General features: G+C 37.5%; 1 protein-coding gene across 1 annotated transcript in view; it reads left to right on the forward strand.

The window, feature by feature from the left end:
* smc3 (structural maintenance of chromosomes 3) overlaps positions 1-15,495 on the forward strand; it is a 37,003-nt gene that overhangs the window by 3,121 nt on the left and 18,387 nt on the right. The window contains exons 6-19 of the mRNA XM_015372648.1: positions 439-518; positions 629-707; positions 923-1,040; positions 1,310-1,485; positions 1,592-1,672; positions 2,222-2,386; positions 5,438-5,559; positions 5,834-6,047; positions 6,220-6,323; positions 8,835-8,934; positions 10,121-10,281; positions 12,100-12,241; positions 12,472-12,622; positions 12,797-12,949. Of these exons, the coding sequence (XP_015228134.1) occupies positions 439-518; positions 629-707; positions 923-1,040; positions 1,310-1,485; positions 1,592-1,672; positions 2,222-2,386; positions 5,438-5,559; positions 5,834-6,047; positions 6,220-6,323; positions 8,835-8,934; positions 10,121-10,281; positions 12,100-12,241; positions 12,472-12,622; positions 12,797-12,949 (1,846 nt within the window). The remainder of the gene's footprint in view (positions 1-438; positions 519-628; positions 708-922; positions 1,041-1,309; positions 1,486-1,591; positions 1,673-2,221; positions 2,387-5,437; positions 5,560-5,833; positions 6,048-6,219; positions 6,324-8,834; positions 8,935-10,120; positions 10,282-12,099; positions 12,242-12,471; positions 12,623-12,796; positions 12,950-15,495) is intronic.

The raw sequence follows: 15,495 nt of genomic DNA on the forward strand, positions 1-15,495 counted from the left end.
TACAGTTAATGAGCAACCTGTACTTGTGTGCTTGTTTGTTCTGTCTAAAATGTTTATTTTGGAATAAAGAGTATCAAATATAAAAAATATTTTTTGTCCGATTAATCGAAAAAATAATCGGCCGATTCATCGATTTTTAAAATGATCGTTAGTTGCAGCCCTAGAATGAACAATGTTTAGCTATTATTATATTATGTATGACTCTTTGAATTTTGACATTTTGACAAAAGACAAACAAACAGATCAGACTTTGTATATTCGGAAAGAAGCAGTATTCAGCCTGTGTGATTGTACTTTTCTTTAAAGTAAAGCAGAAATCAGAGTGCAGAAGAGATTTTTACTGGAGTCAGCCTTGTTGCATAATTGTATTGTAAAAGCACAATAATTCTGTTATGGGGAGTTTTTAACATAATTAGTGAAAAATTTCTCTTCCCCCAGATCGACAAAGAGGAGGTCTCCCTTCGCCGTGTCATCGGTGCAAAGAAGGACCAGTACTTCTTGGACAAGAAGATGGTGACGTACGTATTGCTGTGGTTTGACTGTGTGTGTACCTGTAAAAAACCCCGTTTCCCGCAGAAAATTCCATCCCTTCCTCCTTTATGGTTTTCATGCCCGTCTCTTTTTGCAGTAAGAATGACGTCATGAACCTTCTGGAGAGTGCCGGCTTCTCTCGCAGTAACCCGTACTACATTGTCAAGCAGGGAAAGGTGAGAAAACAGTGGGTGGTCTAGTTGCACTTGTGTACTTTCGTTTGTTTCATGTTTTTCCACAGTACTTTACTGAGAATCACTGTTTTAAAGCAAGCAAAATGACAGGCACTACTTAACATTGTCATTTTCAGAATTATGATTATTGTTTTTTCTTTGCTTAAGTCACTATTTTGTTGTCCCGTCTTCATTGCATATTTTATTTCCTCAAACAGATCAACCAAATGGCCACAGCCCCTGATTCTCAGCGTCTCAAGCTTCTGAGAGAGGTGGCTGGAACACGAGTGTACGATGAACGAAAGGAGGAGAGCATTTCTCTCATGAAGGAGACAGGTCAGCCTAAAAAACATTGCTGTAATGAAATGTAATAAAGCTACAAAATCTAGAAAGAGGGTTGATGTTATGTTGTAGCAGTGAACCAACATCCTGCTGCTCTTTTAGATTATTCCACACAACATTTCTTTACAGCTGTGGTTATTTTATAATTGTTTGACATTTTGCGGCAACTAAAGCAACAGTAAAATCATGGTAAAATGATGCATATAGTGAATATTTTGACATATTTTTTTTTGACTCACTAACCTGCTTTTTGTGTTTTCCAGAGGGGAAGCGAGAGAAGATCAATGAGCTTTTGAAGTACATCGAGGAGCGTCTGCATACCCTGGAAGATGAGAAGGAAGAGCTGGCTCAGTACCAGAAATGGGACAAGATGAGGAGAGCTCTGGAGTATACCATTTACAACCAGGAGCTCAACGAAACCCGGGCCAAACTGGATGAGGTGGTGTATTTACACTGCTCTCACACACTGCATAGTTAATTAGCTTGAATCTTTGAATGAGAGCCCCATAGGGAAAATATTATTGTACCTTTTTTTTTTTTTCCAGTTGTCCAGCAAGAGGGAGACCTGTGGAGACAAATCCAGACAGCTGCGTGATGCTCAGCAAGATGCCCGAGACAAAGTGGAGGTAAAAATGTGAAGACTGGTGCTTAAAAACAAGTTTATATATATATATATATATATATATATATATATATATGTATGTATGTATGTATGTATGTATGTATGTATGTATATGTAAAATCCCATTCCAAGATGTTCAAATGTTTTTATTCTTTAGTTGTAAAATACATTTTTGATTTATAGGTCACAATAATTATTATGATCAACATCCTAAAACCATAATTGCTTGTGAGTCTTTTATTAATGTAATTTGATCTTAAGAGAATATCTGTAATATTGAAGATGTTTTTTTTCTTTTTATTGTGGGTGTTGAAAAGGAGAAAAATTATACATTTAAGCATTTATTTTTATATCCAATCTCCTTGTTTATTTTTTGGCAGCAGCTTCTATAATGTGTAATAAGTTGTTTATTTTTATGTCAATTAATTTAAGTCTGTGCAGTAACCTCATTTTAATTAGATTTTTTTTTAATCTGAGTGTTGAGTTAAAAAAACCAAATTCTTCTGAAAAGAATCTCAAAACCTGTTTCTGTGTTTTCATTTCCTCTTTGTAGGAGACTGAGCGCGTTGTGCGCGAGCTGAAGTCCAAGGTCTCTGCCATGAAGGAGGAGAGAGAGCAACTGTCGGCAGAGCGCCAGGAGCAGATCAAGCAGAGGACCAAGCTCGAGCTGAAGGCCAAGGACCTGCAGGATGAGCTGGCAGGCAACAGTGAACAGAGGGTACGGAAGCCTCCAATCTGCGTCACTCCGAATACGTGATGGTGCACCAACACCCCTCATATTCACCAGCATCACTGTGGGAAAGGAGGCAGGGTTGTTTCACTCCTCTAACTCACTTGCTCAAACCAGATATTAATGGAGAACACAGCTACTTAGAAATGTAATTCAACCATTTGTGTTTGGATTTTTCTATCGAACATTATCAGAAAAATAGTGACTAAGCATTTCACAGTATTCCTTTGTGTCTGGAAAAATATTGAATTAATTCAAGTATTTTCCAGATCTGGATGAGTGTGAAAAAGGAGATTATCTATGCTATTGCCAAAAACCTCCATATAGTTTTAAATTGAATCCTTGTAATTCTTTATCCATCCACAGATTTGTATAATTTTTTTACCATCACCCTACAACCTACATCCAGCCTTTCTTTAGTGTGTTTTTTTTTTTTATCTTTTATACTCCACCTTCCATCTCTACATTTTTTCATATCACTGTATGTTTATACATTAGGACTAAACAATTAACCGTATTAATCAGTTTAATCTATATCGATGATTAGAATAATTTTAAGCAAATTTGGTAACTAATTGTTATCTGGAGTAGAGGGACTCTAAAATCTGCCTTTGGCTGACAGAGCAACCCACTTAGAGCAGGGATTATACCAAAATTGTACACAAAAAAAAAACTCTATGCAGAACTCCTCAAGTGGAAAAGTTTTCGTTTCACCTGGTTTAAATTCTGTAAAAAGTCTTTTAGGGACCCTTTTCTATCCGATTTATTAATCGAAGAATAATAGACAGATCAATCAATTTTCAAAATCATTGTTAGTTGCTGCCTTAGTTCTAGTGATGTGGTAACCGACAATATATGTTTCCCCACTGTTTGGACACCATGAAAGTCAGACCACAGCGCTGACATCGCTTCTCACAATCCTTTGCTGCATCAACGTCATTGTCACATGACCAAACAAACAACACATGACCCACTTTTTCCTCTGGAAACAAAAACAACAACAAGAAAATTAAGCATTGGCTCAGTTTTGCTTATCAGACCGATAACAATATGCTTAAAAATGACCAATACTGGAAGATAATAATGCTAATGGCGATATAATGCGCATCCACAATTTACATTCATTCATCATTTTGTCTTTCCTCCCTTTTGCTTTTTCATCCTTTCTTTTCTGGATCATGCAGGTCTGGTTTTGAAAGAATTTTACTGCCATGAAAATGCATGTTTAAGTAAAAAAAAAAAATCATTATTTAGATTTAAAGATGATCATAACATAAGAGTGGAATAGATGGTGGGAAAATTGTTGATTCTTTTTATTATCTACTTGTTATATCAATGTTTAGGGAAGTAGCAAATTTATGCACATATGAAGTGATTAAATGATCACTTCATATGTGAATACTTCAATGATGATGACATAAAGTGAACAAATGATCAACCATTTGGTTGGTCGGGCAATTGCATGTTTAATAATTTATTATTTATCTGTTTCTTCTATTTAAAAATAATTTATTTATATTCGGATTTCAATGTTTTGTTTTTTTCTGTAAATGATTGGACCTAAAGCTAAAGTCAATGGACCTAATTTAATCCCTTGGGTTTACCCCTGTAATCTAAGGGACTAACCATAATCCTAACATTTGTGGATGCAAAATGCAGTCATTCAGGTCATAGTCATTTCAAAAAAGTAAAACAAAATATCTTCTTCAATTCAAAATGTCAGAATTAGCGTTGAGTTTCTAGCTTTATAGAGTAGCCCAAACAAAGCCTTTTTATGGCTTAGAAAACATGCAAATTAAACCAGAAGAACAGATACGCCCCTTAGAAATGGAGAGTCCTTGAGTTGTTTGTTAGCCTGCAATACCCAGTACTGGTCTATGCCCCTGAGAGGAAGGGGTTAGGGGGAATTGTTGGCCTGGCTGAACAGGCGGGATGTTCTGGTCCTCTGTATGGGGGTGGGGGTTGCGATGATGGTGGGAAGGAATCAACTCTATCGCTGCGTTGTAGCGATAGAGTTGTCTTCTTTGTCCAAAACGTGGACATTCTGGTCCTCAGACAAACGTCCTTTGTCCGTAAGGTGTAGATGTACAGCAGAGTCTTGTCCAGAAGAGGTAGCTCTCCTGTGTTGGGCCATGCATCTGTGCAGAGTTTGTTTGGTTGCTAAAATATAAAGATCAGAAAATTCCTCACTGCTTTGAACTGCATACACTACTCTGCTCATCTTGGGTCCGGGGGTTTTGTCTCTCAATTTTGTCTTACAGTTTGCATGTTTTCTAAGCCAAAACTAGGCTTTGTTTGGGCTACCCTATAAAGTTTGGAACTCCATGCCGATTCTGACATTTCGAATTAAAAAAAGATTCCTGGATGGGAAGCAAAAGATCTTCAAACGTGAAAACAATCCAGTAGATTTTTTTTTCTTACTTTTTTTTAAAAGGATGCAAAACCCAGAGCTTTATTAAGTTAATTTTATATATCTTCATTAAATTCTTGTTGGGACCAACTTCCAACATGTAATTCTGGGAATGACTGTAAAAATGGCATCGTCCTTTCTCTGTAGAAAGGCACTCTTTGAAATTTGTGTCCAATTTTTAAACTTTGTTCAGATAAAAGGCAAAAAAATAAATAAAACAAACAAATGTGAGCATCCATTTTGGGACGAGTTGAGAAGGTAAATGAGTTATCAGCAGAATCGCCTTCAGGCCCACTATACATTCCTTTTGGCATGAATTGATGTATGCACAGTTGGCATTGATCACTCTCCATATGGCCTTGTGTAAAATGGTTGTGTAGTGTGAGAATAGGGATGGGAGTCATAGAAGAAGGGATTGTTGGCCCAGTCTTTGAAATGTGAGCTTCATGCTGGCTGTTGGTGCTTGGACTGAGCCCATCTGGCTATGGCAGGCTCAACACTCGTCTAAAGTGGTGGAAAAATAAAAAGCTTGTTAGTTTTCATGGTGGAAAACTGGGTCATGTATCTAAAGGCAGTTCACTAATAAAATTTGAAGGGAGTTTAACTTGCTTGAATGCTTTTTTTGTCAGAAACGTTTGCTGAAGGAGCGTCAGAAGCTGCTGGAGAAGATTGAGGAGAAACAAAAAGAGCTGCAGGAGACTGAACCCAAATTCAACATGGTGAAGGAAAAGGAGGAGCGGGGCATCTCTAGGTAGGGATGACTCATAACTATGCAGCTGATGATCAAGCATTGCTGGATGAGTAATTCAGCACACACTGAAAGCCTATAATAGAATATCTCTGCAAAACTTGGTTCAAGAAAATGTGGGAAGCACTTTTTTTTTTTTTCTATAAATCAGATCCATTTCAGTCAGTTGAATCCCAGCAACCAATTTTCAGGTTGATTTATCATTTATTTTGTGATTAATGTAATTTATTGGTTTGACAGAATTCTATCCTGGGTGTTTTTCTTTTTCTCTCTCTAGACTAGCTCAAGCTACCCAAGAGAGGACCGACTTGTATGCTAAGCAGGGCCGTGGTAGTCAGTTTACTTCAAAGGAGGAGAGGGATAAGTGGATCAAGAAAGAGTTAAAGTCCCTGGACCAGGCCATAAATGACAAGAAGAGGCAGATTGCAGCCATCCACAAAGACCTGGAGGACACAGAGATGAATAAGGAGAAGAACCTGGAGCAGTATGGTGTAAGACTGGTCTTATAAAGGCTACTAACTTCTGTGGTGCCTCTTGTCCTTTCACGTGTCTTTTAGTGTCAAAACGTTTGATCTCTATATTAGGTGGAGTTTAAATGCTGTCTCTTTTATCTGAGCTCTCAACAAGGCATTGGTCTGAACTTTGATCAATTTGTGTCTTCAGAAACTTGATCAAGATTTAAATGAGGTCAAGACCCGCGTTGAGGAGCTGGACAAGAAATATTATGAAGTGAAGAACAGGAAAGATGAACTCCAAAGTGAAAGAAAGTAAGAAACTTCACCATTGTTCTGCCTTGCTCTGCATTTTACTCTTATTTCACACATAATTTTCTTCATGCTGTATAATCATATGAATATGCTATGGTTAGTGACGTACAGACATTTTCTACATAAGATATTATTGTACTACAAAAAATAGTTCTTTAGTTTTAATTTTTTCTCTCCTTCTGTATTTTAGACCTCTCTCTCTTCTACATTTGCATCTTGTCCTTATCACAGCTGAACATACAGATCTGACAATTTTAAATATCAATTATAAATCATCACTGGTAAAGAAAATAAACCCCTTTGTTGTTATTCCAATAATATTTGCTGACAAGTAGCTTATTGCCTGTAACATTTATGTTCAAATTGAAATATTCCTCCATTAAGCCATTGTTCTGTTATTCCGAAATATTTATTAGTTTTTATAGTTTACTGAAACCACCCCTCCTGATATGTTTTCCTTTCTGATACTATTCTGATGTTGCAGCTTTGAGTATTGACCGATACTGATATTGACCTGATGAGATGTCAACATGAGTCATACGTGCTTATTTTTATTTTATTTTATAGTGTGCGTTGATAGAAAAGGCTTGATCAAGTGATATTTCTCAGAGAACAACACTTAACAGCATCACGTACAAGAACTGACTACTTTCTTATTCATCAAAGAGTTAAACTTTAAACAAAAGTGGATGAAAGTAAAGTCTTTCTGATAAGAGATTTTAAAGACAGACTGATATATACCAATATTCATCTTTTGGCTTATATATATCACAATTTTCTGTTATCAGTATTGCATCAGAACACCCCTAATTAAAACAGCAGATTTAGGTTTAATCAGAGGCCTCACTTTTGCAGAACAAAAACAATCTTTAAATTCACGTTTCTTGGAGAAGTAATATCCATGGAACAACTTACTGAATATAGATTTAAAAACAATGGTTTTAAAGATGCATATTTTAAATACTTTTTTTTTTGTTAAGTTCATGTGACAGAAACTTTAACATTGATCTTTTTGTCACCTTAATAAAACCCCCAACCCTGACCAGATTTACTTTTATATGTGGTCGTATATTGGATTTGTGTCCAGTACTTTTCAAAGCCTAAGCAGGCACCATCAAGCTTCTTAGACTTCAGCATCACCAAAGACTTCTCTGCTCCACCAAAGGCCTTGTTAATAAAATATGGGTGACCAAGCAACAAAATCTTCAGTAACTAAAAAAATCGGAATATAGCACTAAGGCACGTGCTGTGTAAATGTAGCCTTAGACTTTAAGCAGATCTCTCAGCAGCCTTTGCTGCCTACAGTAACCTAACATTGAAGTAGAACCTTCCAAAGGATCTACTCTTCATCTTGTTTTCTCATTATTCATTCCTTCACAGTTTGGTTTGGCTCATCTGCAAAGCAGGACAGGCCTAAAGGGCTGGTTATCCTCCCACAGCAATGTGTCGCAGTGAGCTTGTCGCAGATATTTTTGATTTATGCCCAATATTGAGGCATGACGGATTGTACGCAAGGCGGACAATCAGGAACTAGCAGTGGGGCTAGATACGGCCGAGGTGGTGAGGAAGTGGGGACAAATTTGTGTGACCACGGAAGGACACAAGGCCAAAAAATAGGGAGGATCAAGGTGTAAAAAGGGACCCAGCATTCTAGCGCACCTCGCTGTTCTAGCTGGTCCAACTTTACGAGTCGTTTTCCACAATGGTGGTCATACAAACAAAACAAGCCACTAAGGTACCAAACAGGAAATGCGCATAGTGTAGAGTGGATGTAAATCTAACCAATCAGTAGCCTCCTGTCTTCGGCCACCTACAATTTTGGAGAGGTGCAGCAGAGTGTCTTCGGAAGGAGTGGGGGCGACACGCCCAGACGACCTGGTTTCTGAGCATAAACCAGCCTTTAGACTATAACGATCAATTAGGGATAGATGATCAGGACTGACCTTCTTTTCATCCAGGACTTGTAGAGGTTTAGGAAAACAGCTTCTAATGTCACCACAGACTCCACACATCCTGGACAAAAACTGTTCAGACTTTTCAATTCAGTTTGGAAACACTTTATTGATCTCAAAGGGAAATGAACTATAGGTAAACGTGTTTTGCTCAATATTGGTTTCTTCCTCAAGGCTGACAGTCTGATAAAAAAGATCTGTACAAGACTTTTTTGGATCGATCTAACCATGTCTTCCATTTTTATAGTGCAAATATTTATTAGGAAAATATTTTGTGTTGACCTTTTTTGTATATATTAGTACTTCAGATGTCTTCACTCACAGTGAAGAGAATCAGAAGTCAAATATCTTATTCCTTGGAGGAACTTTGCTGTAGGTTTCCAAGGCTTTGTTATGCAAATATTATTGTAATAGTTCCTAAGCAGTTTTCAATGAATGTAGAAAATAATTTGTCGCAAAGTCATGGCATTATTTTTACATCTCAGTGTCATTGCCGCAGTAGAGCCTGAATCTTTCTAGTGACATAAGTGTAACAGTGTGACTGTCTGTGTCCCTCCAGCTACCTGTGGCGTGAGGAGAACGCGGAGCAACAGGCCCTGGCAGCAAAGCGAGAGGACCTGGAGAAGAAGCAGCAGCTCCTCAGAGCAGCCACAGGCAAGGTGTGTCACTCCGCATGACTTAGTAATTATTGACTTGTATTATAGAAGACCCGGACAACTAATACGTCCATCTGTAGATGAGGGAAGGAGAGTCGTTTTCACATGACTGGAATTGTTGACAAGTTTATAACGACATGCTAATTTTCCTATCTGACCACTTAGACTTGGCAGCGGATCTCTTTTTGTCGTCTAAAACTGTCAGGCTGTCAGTCTATTAAAAATTCACACGGTAATCTGTCCCAATCTTCACATTCTCTGTGGAAAAATAGCAAGCAAGGATATCAGCAAGGACTGATAATTTCAGATTGAAGTGCTTTGGCCTCTAAGTGAGCCCACCTGAATGCCGCCAAGAATTCACTTTGTGACTCATCCGCTTGTCAGGATAGGTATATCAAATGAAATCATTCATCTGCTTCAACAGTCACAACTTATGAAGGCTTGCTAAATTTACATATGACTCACTCGTCTGGCTCATCCAGTCATTTCTTCTGGATATATCCATCAATCAAATATCACCTCTGAATAATATCTGCTGAGATGAAAGGAGGCTGCTCAGAGCTTCACGGACAAATGTCATGCATTCATTTATTCCCCTCTCATTGGTCCCAGCTGATTCAGTCTCTTTCCTGTGTTTAATGGACTCGCCCTTATCTCATCTCTGCTCCAGCCTTTTAGATTTGCTGAGCATAGAGCAGTCTTTTTGTTTTTCACTGTATTGAATTGACATTTTTGAGTCTCTTTTTCATCAAGGCTTCACGTCATATATATTTATATATATTATATTATATTATGTATTATATTTTATATTATATTATATTATATTATAAAAACAGGTTTTTTATTTTTAAACTCATGCAAAATTCCTACAAAATGCTCCACAGCAAGAGATTTTTTGGGGGATTTCCTTGGTAAATAATGTAAAACATAATGGTGTAGAAAAACATTGTTGTTTCCAGACTTTTGCCTCCTCCATTTTTAGGAAATAGAAATTTGCATTGATTAAAAACCAACTGTTCACACTAAAATCACCGTTTGAGGCAGAAATCATTCTAAGCATGAACTGCTGGTTTAAGAGAAATTGTCTGGATAAAAACAATGAAAAAAAAAATTGGGACTCTCGGGAAAGTCTTGAATGGTTTTAAAACCTCTCATCTAGATACAATCATTCCTCTTTCTTCTCTTGCAGGCCATCCTGAATGGCATCGACAGCATAAACAAAGTTCTGGAGCATTTTAGGAGGAAGGGGATTAACCAGCATGTCATCAATGGTTACCATGGCATTGTCATGAATAATTTTGAGTGTGAGCCAGCTTTTTACACCTGCGTGGAAGTGACAGCAGGGACAAGGTGAGAAATGTTTCTTTTGAAAGAAATGTCCTACCATCAAATGTAGATTAATGTCAGGTATTCTTAGTTCCTCCAATGCTACTTGAATAGAGAGGTGGCTGATGGGGAAAAAAACATTGCCTAAAGCCACATAAATCAGCATTAGAGTCTAGAAGGAAATGCTTTTGTTTCTTGCTGTTTTGTTGCCTGATTCTCTCCATTCTTTGTTAGTTAACATGCTTAGTGTGGCTTAACTTAAGGGGTTTAACCATATTTAGAAGCAGAAGTTCAACAAGGCTTGCTTTGCTTTAGAGATTCAGACGTTCACAGAACTTCCTCTACAAATCTGGTGTTTGGCCAGTTCTTTTGTTGTTATGGTGCATCTTGGCAAAAGGATTTTTGATATTACCCCGTTTATTTATCTCTAAAGGGACCTAGTTATGTACTACGACTATCAGAAACACTAATAACCTTAACATTTCCCTTTATATAAAAAAATATATGGCAAGCTTTCATTCTGATAGTGATTACTTTGTCCATTTTGATCCTGTAAAGAAAGTTTGCACTGGGACACATCAGCAGGCATCAGGATTGTTGTGGCTTATATTATCAAACTGGAAAAAAAAAAAAAAAAAAAAAAAACTGTAAATAATGTACCCGTTACGTTCCCTCACACAACCAGCTTTAAAGCTGCAGCTTTAACATAGTTCATGTGGTATACTGAGCGCTTTCTTATCCCTATTTACATCATATATATAATTTTTCTTTTTTTTGCTCCTTTTCAGACTTATTCGTAGACTTTTATCTTTTTGTAACTCACGTAAATCACTTATTCAGATGATTGAAAAGTGCTTTGCCATGAACCTTTTTCATAGCAAAACAATAATCCATCAAACTCCCTTTTTTTGGTTGCTAGTCTATAAAAGCCAGGTGAATGGTAGTTGTCAATAAACTTCCTGTGGTTTGCACTTTACAGGGGTAACTTGGGTTTTTTAGTGATTTTTATTATTTATTTATTTTTTGGTTTATGAATATTGAATAAAAAGTGTTTTTGTTGTTTTCCCAACTAATGCATTTATTGGGCTTTCATTATTAAGGGTGACATTGATTGTAATATTTTGTTCTTAAATATAAATAAAACTTATAAACTAACTTAGTGGGCAACACACCACTAGCATTTTGTCATTGACTATAATGGCAGGACCTAACAGCCATTATGTTTCATTTTCCTCTTCATTCCTAGAGGGATTGGTTAAAATTAAAGCACTTTTTAAAAAAGTTGTTTCTGTTATTTTTTATTTGCTGTCATAAAACAAATGGAAGAGGAAAATAATCCATTGCATTTGGTGTAATAAAATCTTTTATGCTAATTTTTTATGCTACATTGCCCAGTCCTAGTTTTAGGCATTAAACATTTAGAGTTTAGAAAGTTTAAACTTTAAAGGGAAATGCTGATAGCTAAATATTTTTACAAACAAATACAGATTTCAAGATGACTTAATACTCGTTTAGTCAATCTATTGGTGTTTTTTTTACTTTTGTCATTGTTATTTCTTAAATGGTAATATTTTAAGCTTGTTTGCCCTATATATAATCATCTGAATAAAGATTTTAATTCTATTTAGCATTAAAAGAATAAAAGTTGACATAACATTTGATGCTTTTTTTCCTTTATTTTGGAGGTAATTTGTGATCAATTCTGCCCTAAATAAAATAAATGAAATATACACAGAAATAATTTCTATTAGTCTTAATCTGTTTACCACGTATTGGGTTGTTTTTAATGGGATGTGTTTAATGTAGCGAGCAGTTTTAGTAAAATGATAACTTGTCTTCCAGACTGTTTTACCACATTGTGGAAACCGATGAGGTGAGCACAAAAATCCTGATGGAGTTCAACAAAATGAACTTACCTGGAGAAGTGACGTTCCTTCCCCTCAGCAAGCTGGACGTCAGAGACACGGCCTACCCAGAGACAAACGTGAGAGCCTCGCTTTATTTCCTTCTTTTCATGTAGTTTCTGGGAAAAGATCCACTCCGAGTAGCTAATCCATAATTTAGCTGATTTTGCATTTAATTGTGAAACAGCAATTAGCACTTATCAGTCCAACTGGATCTACCTAGTGTATCATCATTTTGTCTACATTGCATTTTTTGTTCAGGTGAAGATCCTTTTAGTTATGTTTCTGTCTACTTATCTTTTGCCTCAAGGATGCCATTCCCATGATCAGTAAGCTGCGCTACAGTCCCAACTTTGACAAGGCTTTTAAGCACGTTTTTGGAAAGACGCTGATTTGCCGTAGCATGGAGGTTTCCACCCAGCTGGCTCGAGCTTTCACCATGGATTGTATAACTTTGGAAGGTAAGCTAACCTTTAGCATAGCTTTGTAACTCTGAAGCTCTGTACTGGATGGTCTGTGCAGTCGCTTAAAGTTGGAACATCATGGTGCAATCATCCAATCTATTTCCCCCATTTATTGATAAATGAAAGGATCATATTGTGGTAGCCCTTCCTTATACTGTTAAATTTTTCTAGGGGACCAGGTAAGCCACAGAGGGGCTCTTACTGGAGGCTATTATGATACAAGAAAGTCTCGCCTGGAGCTACAGAAAGACATGAGAAAGGCTGAGGAGGAGCTGGCAGAGCTGGAGGCGAAGCTCAACGAGAACCTGCGGAGGAACATCGAACATATCCTTGTTATTACAACAGTCTGAGGGTGAAAACAGGGTGATTTTATGGTTTTATCCTGAGGAAGAAATGAAGCAGATAAAAAAAAAATAGGACTATACAGGATTACAAAAACAAAATGTGCTTGAGTTTCTGTTGACAGAAGTTCAAAAACATCTCATCCCCTTCCCATTGTTGACCAATCACTGGATGAGTTTACTGGAAAATGAGTCATGTAGTTTTGTAAAGTCTCCAGCAAATGGTTGCTTGATAAATCAGATAATACCCCATCCTCCACCCCACCCACATATTTATTGATTATAGTAAAATGACTCACGCTGGAATCCCACTAACGGAGAGAGTGAATGAGATCAGCCCCTGCGTTTGTCTTTAGAAAGTGGATCTGAGACTAAAGCCAACTGAGATTGAATTTCCCGGACTTTTAAAATCATAGATGCATTGTTTGTTTTTTTTCAGCTGTCTCTTCCAGGACTTTTAAATAAATCACTGCTTTCCATGAAGCTGAAGTATTCCATGAAGCGACTGGCTCGCTCAAGTGGTAATTCACCCATCCTGCAAACAGGAAGCCGGTGTGGGTCCTTAGGAAAGAGCCTTCATGCTTATACCTGCTTTGGGGAGTGGCTACCTAGTAGGGGTGGAATGGTTCACAAAATCCACCGTTCGGTTTGGTTCACGGTTTCGTGGTCACTGTTTTCGGTTCGGTTTTCGGTATATGTTTATCGTTACACCGAAAAATAAAAAAAATTATAAAAATTTATGAAAAAAAATGTTTTTATGAAATTAGTGAAAAAAATCCCCAAAAATTTATGAATTGTCATTATTTTTAATGATCCGCAGAAACCCCGGATCATTTCCGCATGTTTTGCTGCTTTGAATTTAATCATCTTGCGCATGCCCTCTACGATCTCCAAGGAACTCAGAGCGGAGTGGATGGGAGCCACAGCGCAGCGGAGCAGAGCGCTGACGGAGTATGTGGGATTTCGGGGTTAGCATGACATGTTGGTCATGTTGCTGTTAGCATAAACAAAACGTGTTGCACAATGCTTGCACACTGTAGCACTTATAACCACAACTTTCTTTCCGCCGTCATCGTAGGTCACTCTAAATGCAAAGCGGTCCCATACAGCAGACCTATAAAGTGCTGCTGGCGCGTCTTCCAACTCCTGTTCTTCCCCACTCGCCATACCCACACAATTCTCCACAACAACTGATTTTTTTCTGCTACACCCTGCTACGCTGCTTCGCTTCTTCTTCTTGTTTACTACTGGTGGTTGGCTTTGGTCGCAGTACCGCCACCTTCTGCTCTGGAGTGTAAACGCTTCGCCTTTGAGAAACAGGAGGAGCGCATGAACCGAACGAAACACACGCGAATCGAACCGAGACAGTCGAACCGAACGGTTCGGACGGTTTTCCTACAAATACGGTTTCCCTACTACCTAGTGCCTAGGGCAGTGCGCTTGGCATCGTGAGGTTAGTTCAACTTCCCTACTCCTACAGACTGCCACTCTGGCTCCCTGAGTAAGAACCTTAACCCCACACTGCTCCCCGGGGGCCGAACAATGGCAGCCCACTGCTCCAAAGGGGGTGGGTGAAATGCAGAGAGTTAATCTTTTACAATGACTTCTTAAGGCATAATAAAATGTCTCGTCCACTTCCACAATTTTCAAATAGGAAGTGTAATTAATATGACTAAAATATATATTTTTAGCACATGCCTTCCTTTTGGGAATAAGTGAAAAATATCTATAAGCCCGTCTAATCTCATATCTCCCTATTTCTAAAATATCTGTGATTTATTTCCACTTAGGTTTTGCAAGAAAGAGCAGCTGGAAAGGATGCTTTACTCCTCTGCTCTTGTTGATAGAGCTACAGTAGGCAGCTTTCTCTACTTTTTAGTTCATTATGCTTTAGAACAAGACTCAGTAAGTCTTTGAGTGTTGGGTGATTGGTAAAACAGCTACAGGTCCAGTCTGAAGGATCTTAGGACCTTGATTTAGGATTTTCATGGTATGAGTTTTTCTGTTTATTTTTTTTTTTTCCCTGAACCTGATAGCATCATATCTGATTAAATGAATATTGAAAAGAGACAGTTTATGTAATAGTTTGAGTTCGATTTAGAAAATAAAAAATATAGGGTCAAATCTCCAATATTTAGGGCTGCAGCTATCCATTATTTTAGTAAATAATCAGCGATTATTTTTCAGCTGACTTAAAAATGGATGCTCTTAGTGAATAAACATACCTCAACATACAGTCACTTGTGCATGTTAAATACATTATAGCCACTAAGTCAGTGGCTATTTAAAGAAGGACATTCTTTACATTTAAGAGTTTTCATCTTTAATGTTAAACCCATAGATTTACTGTAGATCTTTTTTTAAAATCTAATTACTGCACTTAGCTCTTCTTTTAGCACATGGGTTTTTTACTCTGTATGCTCCAGTTAAAGGAAAATTCCGGTTTTTAACACTTTTAGCCCATTTTCTCTAGTGTCCAGGATGAAATCGAATGATCGACACCAAAATTTTGACAATTGGTCCTGTCTC

This window comes from Cyprinodon variegatus, unplaced genomic scaffold (genome assembly GCF_000732505.1).
Source record: "Cyprinodon variegatus isolate N-32 unplaced genomic scaffold, C_variegatus-1.0 Scaffold74, whole genome shotgun sequence".
Lineage (NCBI taxonomy): Eukaryota > Metazoa > Chordata > Actinopteri > Cyprinodontiformes > Cyprinodontidae > Cyprinodon > Cyprinodon variegatus.